This window comes from Chaetura pelagica, unplaced genomic scaffold, assembly GCF_000747805.2.
Source record: "Chaetura pelagica isolate M959 unplaced genomic scaffold, ChaPel_1.0 scaffold275, whole genome shotgun sequence".
Taxonomy (NCBI): domain Eukaryota; kingdom Metazoa; phylum Chordata; class Aves; order Apodiformes; family Apodidae; genus Chaetura; species Chaetura pelagica.
This window is the reverse complement of record NW_009953486.1, coordinates 7,582,023-7,587,548: the sequence shown is the minus strand read 5'-3', so window position 1 is coordinate 7,587,548 and position 5,526 is coordinate 7,582,023. Positions and strand designations below refer to the sequence as shown.

The 5,526-nt window shown below is 37.1% G+C and overlaps 1 protein-coding gene across 4 annotated transcripts in view; it reads left to right on the top strand.

The window, feature by feature from the left end:
- Positions 1-5,180, top strand: part of STAU1 (staufen double-stranded RNA binding protein 1) — a 21,018-nt gene extending 15,838 nt beyond the window's left edge. For 2 of the 4 annotated variants that reach the window (XM_009998669.1, XM_009998668.1), the window contains exons 11-15: positions 773-1,092; positions 1,877-1,999; positions 3,488-3,573; positions 3,669-3,716; positions 4,200-5,180. In XM_009998669.1, coding sequence (XP_009996971.1) covers positions 773-1,092; positions 1,877-1,999; positions 3,488-3,573; positions 3,669-3,716; positions 4,200-4,287 — 665 coding nt within the window. In that variant the 3' untranslated portion in view covers positions 4,288-5,180. The remainder of the gene's footprint in view (positions 1-772; positions 1,093-1,876; positions 2,000-3,487; positions 3,574-3,668; positions 3,717-4,199) is intronic. The other 2 variants (XM_009998672.1, XM_009998671.1) reach the window with 1 other exon arrangement.
- Positions 5,181-5,526: the final 346 nt, after the last annotated feature.

Below are 5,526 nucleotides of genomic sequence, written 5' to 3'. Positions count from 1 at the left end.
CTGAACTTCATTTATCTTTTCTGCCATAATACTGAATCCTCTGCTTATTTCAGTGGCACTGCCTTCTCCACCTCTCTTGAGCATAGAGCTCGTGTCATTTTCCTGCACATCTGTGTGTATGCAAGTTCCCTGTAAAAAGCTGTTCTGTTTTTTTTCCCCTCTTAAATCTAACTTAGGCCATAACATCAATAAGTTGCTCTCAATTGACCGTGGCTGGATATTTTCTGTAAACAGTCATTCTTGCTTCTTCGTACTGTGCTAATGTTGCATTTACTTTACCTCTTTACATTTTCCCAATATACAGTTTAAACTTTCTGGACTATCTGTCACTGTCTTTACAATATTTAACAGTGGTTCTGGCCATTCTGTGGTTTCATTATTTGCTCCTACAGTTTAAATTATGAAATAAAAAATTCTAAACCCAAGGAATATCACTAGAATGTGGTTGCAACTGTCTGAGGTGTCTGTAGGCTTGGAGAAACCACTCCTGGAGGTAAAGGTGCTCCTGGAGGTAAAGGTGCTCCTGGAGATAAAGGTGCTCCTTTTGGCAGAGGCAGGTACTGCTCTGAATCAGTTACTCAGTAAGCAGACTCCATTGATGATGCTGAATCTCTGACCCCCTCACAGCAAATCAAGCTCCTTAAGTTTCTTAGTGTTTCAAAAGGAATTTGAAACAAAATATTTTTTCCAGAAGTGGCTTTTGATGCCTTCGTATGCCTTCATGCACCTCATAGAAATAGCATCTGTTTAGTGTGTGCCTCTCTCTTCTCAGGTAATAAAGAAGATGAATTTAGGATGCCTTATCTCAGCCATCAGCAGCTTCCTGCTGGAATCCTTCCCATGGTCCCTGAGGTTGCACAAGCTGTAGGAGCCAATCAAGGACACCACACCAAAGAGTTCAGTAGGGCAGCCCCAAATCCTGCCAAGGCAACAGTAACAGCAATGATTGCTAGAGAGCTATTGTATGGTGGTACTTCTCCTACTGCTGAGACCATATTAAAGAATAACAACTCATCAGGCCACGTACCCCACGGACCACTTACTAGGCCCTCAGAGCAGCTGGACTATCTTTCCAATGTTCAAGGAATCCAGGTAAGTGTTCAGCTATACAAGACTTCATCCAAAGCCATTCAAACTGGTCCAACCTGTTCTTTGTTCTAAAGCTTTTTGGTTCTGCTGGTGACTGATGTATTTTGAGGCTGCTTGTTAAGCTGAAATTCATGTAAATGTTTTATTTTACCTGTGAAATGTACTGACTTTTACAGCTTTTTAAAATTTAGTTTTGAAATGTCCGTTTGTGTACTGCATCCTCAGCCTTAATTCAGTGCTACTCTGAAGTCTGGAGAATATAGTTAAATAAAATAAAATTTACTCTGAAGAATAAAATTGAAAGTAGCATTTTCTGAAAATTGCCATGATGTAGCCTGTCATGATATGAACTTGAACTTGGCTGATCTGAAATCAGTTTTTCTGATTCATCTTTCACACAATCACATTTGCTGTAAGCTGTACATTTTCTTGGGTTTGGTCCCTTTAATCAAAATTGCATGAAAGTTCCTGTATTAATATGTTAAAGGAGTTCAGTGGGTTAAAAAATTATAATAGGGAAATCTTTTAATGCAAATAGCTATGATTAGGATAAAAGTCCCAGCAAGTATCATTACTGAGTAGCCAGTTTTGTTCAGAAGTCTTGCAGAGCTCTTGTGATTACATTGCTAGTGAAGTCAGACTTCAAAGTGAATTGTTCTGCTGGCTGACAGAATGATTAAAAGTAAGGTTCAGCTTCATATTTGGGCAATATTGATCTATAGCAATTGTGGTGTATGTCCTGTGCTTTGTTAACTGAAAAAGAACTAAAGCCTTCCCTTTTCTTCAGGTTGAATACAAAGATTTTCCAAAAAATAACAAGAATGAGTTTGTATCTCTTATAAACTGTTCCTCTCAGCCACCACTGATCAGCCATGGAATTGGAAAGGATGTAGAATCTTGCCATGACATGGTATGTTGAATATTCCCGACATGGTTTCTCTTTGGCCTTCAGTGAACTCAGGGATGCTGTGGGTAGACTGAGGTTTCATATCACTGCTGGATAGCAATGAATTAAACACTGTACAATTCCCTGGCTAGTTTTTGTATAGTATCTCACAGGTTGCTGAAATAATTTATTAATAATACCTGAATCTAATCTAAATAACCTTTAAAATGCATAATATATGCTCACAGTTGTGGCCTACAAAAAGTGTACTAGTTTTATCTTGGTGTTGTTTGCATGAACACATCCTAAAAAGCATGAAAAGGAATTTCTAAAACATTAGAACACATCAGCTTATTTTCTGTAACAGAAAGGGCTGATAATATATTGGGAACTGTAATACTTGGGTTCATGTTGCCAGACTGTCTGCTGGAATGGAATCCAAAGTGGAAGAAATGCAATTCACCATTAGATAGCAGGGGACTCTGTGAATCTGTTAAAGGTCCCTTTATAAAAAAAGATCTTTTATTAAACATAGCTGCAATATTTCTTTGTGAAAGAATGAGTCTTCTAGACTGTAAGCTGTAAGGACTTTGTCTAAAAAAGCCATTACATATTGCTAACAGTATATACACAGTCTAGGATAATTTGAAAACACTTTTGTTCTTTTGGTATCCAGTGGTGGCCTGAATACCAACTGCAGTAATAGTTTGCAGTTTGTGAATACACTCAGGAAAACCTGATTTTATTGGGTTTTATACTAAAAAAAAAATGCAATAATTTGATGCAGACTTCTTTGATGTTTGTGAATTAATTTTGACAATTCACGCCCATCTCAACATCCTGCTGTAAAGAGCTCCTGTAAGACTAAGCACCCAAGTCTGCAGTAAGAAGGGGAAAGTCTGGCCAGATGGGAGCTTAAACATTGTGACTGGGCCATTGTGAGAACCTTCCTCTGTTCAGATACTCAGCTTTCACTGCTGTGGGTACCCTAAATAACCAGGGTTACTCCGAAAACGTGCACCTGAAACTGATCTGAATCAAGCTGAAAAAAATTTCAAGTCTCAAAGGAGGTGACTTACTTTTGCATTGGCCCTGTCACATTGACTTTTCTTTTAAATAGTCACACGTGCCCTACCTGCACTGCATTTTCTTCTTGTATAATTTGTTTTCTTTTCCTGCAAAGCACTTTTTGGTTGTGTGTATTTTAATGTCCTTTGTCTTAAGCTCTCTACAGTTTTAGCCATTACTAATGTAGTGTCTTTTTTCCCTAATTTTAATAGTAATGCTGGATCAGTTTTCCCTGTTGCTAAACCAAATGCAGTCCTCTAGCCACAGCACTGTTCTGTTGTTTAATGTTAAACACCATTGCATTTTTTCCACCATATTTATGCATCTTTAAAAATATATTACTAAAAATTAGAACATTTACTTTAAGTAAGTCCCAGTCCTCCTTTCACTAACTTAATGAAACAGACTCAGGTTGAATTGCTGAACACTCTCTCCTTTCCTTAGGCTGCGTTGAATATTTTAAAGTTGCTGTCTGAGTTGGACCAACAAACCACAGAGATGCCAAGGACAGGAAATGGACCAATGTCTGTGTGAGTGTGACCCACTTCCCTTGCCTTAATGGAAACCTCTAACCCTGTGATGTTCTGTAAACAAATAAAATGTGAGGGGTTTTTTTCTTTGCCAGAAAAGTTAAAATGCCAAGGGCTGATACCTTCTGCAGAAGGATGAGAGGGTAGGTTTTATGATCAAGCTTGTAATTGTCATGCTTCAAATGCAAATTACTAAGCAGAAGCAGGTGGATAAAATGTAAAGGCTGTGATACAGAGCAATTCGGACTGAGATTCCTCTGCTTAAACTATTTGTTTACACATATTTGTAAATAGTGTGACTTTTCAGTGTGTTTCAGTGTTAAAGCTGCTCTTCTTTTTCTAGAAATCTTCTGTCTGTAGTATGTAAACAATGTATGGGTTTCACACCTTGCTTCCAGCAGAAACAGAGGGGTTGCAAATTGCTCCCTTTGACCTGAAAAAAAATTGAGAGGCTTAGCCTTTCATTTAGCTGTCAAAATGGTGGAATTAACCAAATGCTAATTGATTAAAAGTGGAGGCCAGTGATCGTTATATGCACTTCACATTCTTTGCAGCTGATTAACAAGCATCTTATTTGTGGAAATAGTGTTTTATCTCCTAAATAACAGGTGTTTTCTCATTTGTAGATGTGTGAAACAAGAAATGGAAAGTGACCCTCTTCTCAAACCGGCTAACTCAAACACTTTGGGACAAACACTGGACAGCACTGCCTAAAAAAAGGCTTTTGACTGGACCCAAACCTGAAAGCACCAGAGAAAATCAAATGCTTCCTATTAATGTAACCTAACTGTTTTAGAATGCTACAGTCTTTACAACCTACTGTAGTGTCTAAATCATAACCGTTGCTTTTTCTTCAAACAGTGATAAATTTTTTGTTTCATTATGTTGTTTTGATTGAAATGACACTATAAATTTTTCATTTAAAAGTTTCTTAATTGTATCTAGAACAATAGCACAGTTTAGAAACTTTGTCTTCTGAAACTGACATGTTATCTGTGAACTAACTTGGGAAGATCATATCCATGTATGTGGTTATTTTGTTTTTATTGAAATAGCAAAGTTTCACTGGAAACAAATCGTGTGCCCACCATTTTAAAAAGTCCAGCTTAATAGTTTAACTATCCAACGGTTGAATGAATTAAAACTCTTTAGGAATTTTAAACTTTGATCATTTTTTGGTTAATTTCTAGTTTTCTTGAGTGGGAGGGGGGAGGGGAACTCGAATGCAACGTGACTTTAAATGATCTATGTTTTAAAGATTGTGTGTATAGACGGCACACAGCTCACTACATTACAGGATATGATCTCAATGTAGTGCATATAAAACCGCAGATTGATTTTCCTTGAGTGCTTTATACTGTTTAATTACATCTCCATGTAGGGCTGAAAAAAATTACCTATGTTTATATATAAACTGTGTTGCTTTTGATGTTGTGTTATTGCGCACCCAACTGTGCGCAGTAAAGTTTTTTGCATATGGTCCAGGTAAAGCACGATAGCCTTGCAAGTTAAGTACTGCTTCAGTTCATTGTTTACGCTGGAATTTTTTCTCCCCATGGAATGTAAGTAAAACGTAGTGTTTGTCACCAATAAATGGTAATACTAAATTTTTTTTGGTTAATTTATTCTCGTATGCCACAACAGGGGCTGCTTTTTTTTTTTTTTATATAGGATTTGTAATGCTTGTGATATAGTATGGGCAGTATTGTAAAGCTATGGAGTAACTGTACAATGGTTATCAATTACATATAAATAACTACTATTTAGTTATGTGGAAGATGTGAGAACCTGGCAAGGTCAAGGAAATTCAAAAGTAATGTGGGTACATTTTGTTATTTGTGCCACAGTGTGTTAGTGCAACTGTATTAATGGGAGCTTAAACTGGAGTTGTGGTTATGACAAGAAACCTGGCACGACAGGTTGGTATGATTTCAAAGTTTAAGTCTCTACTTT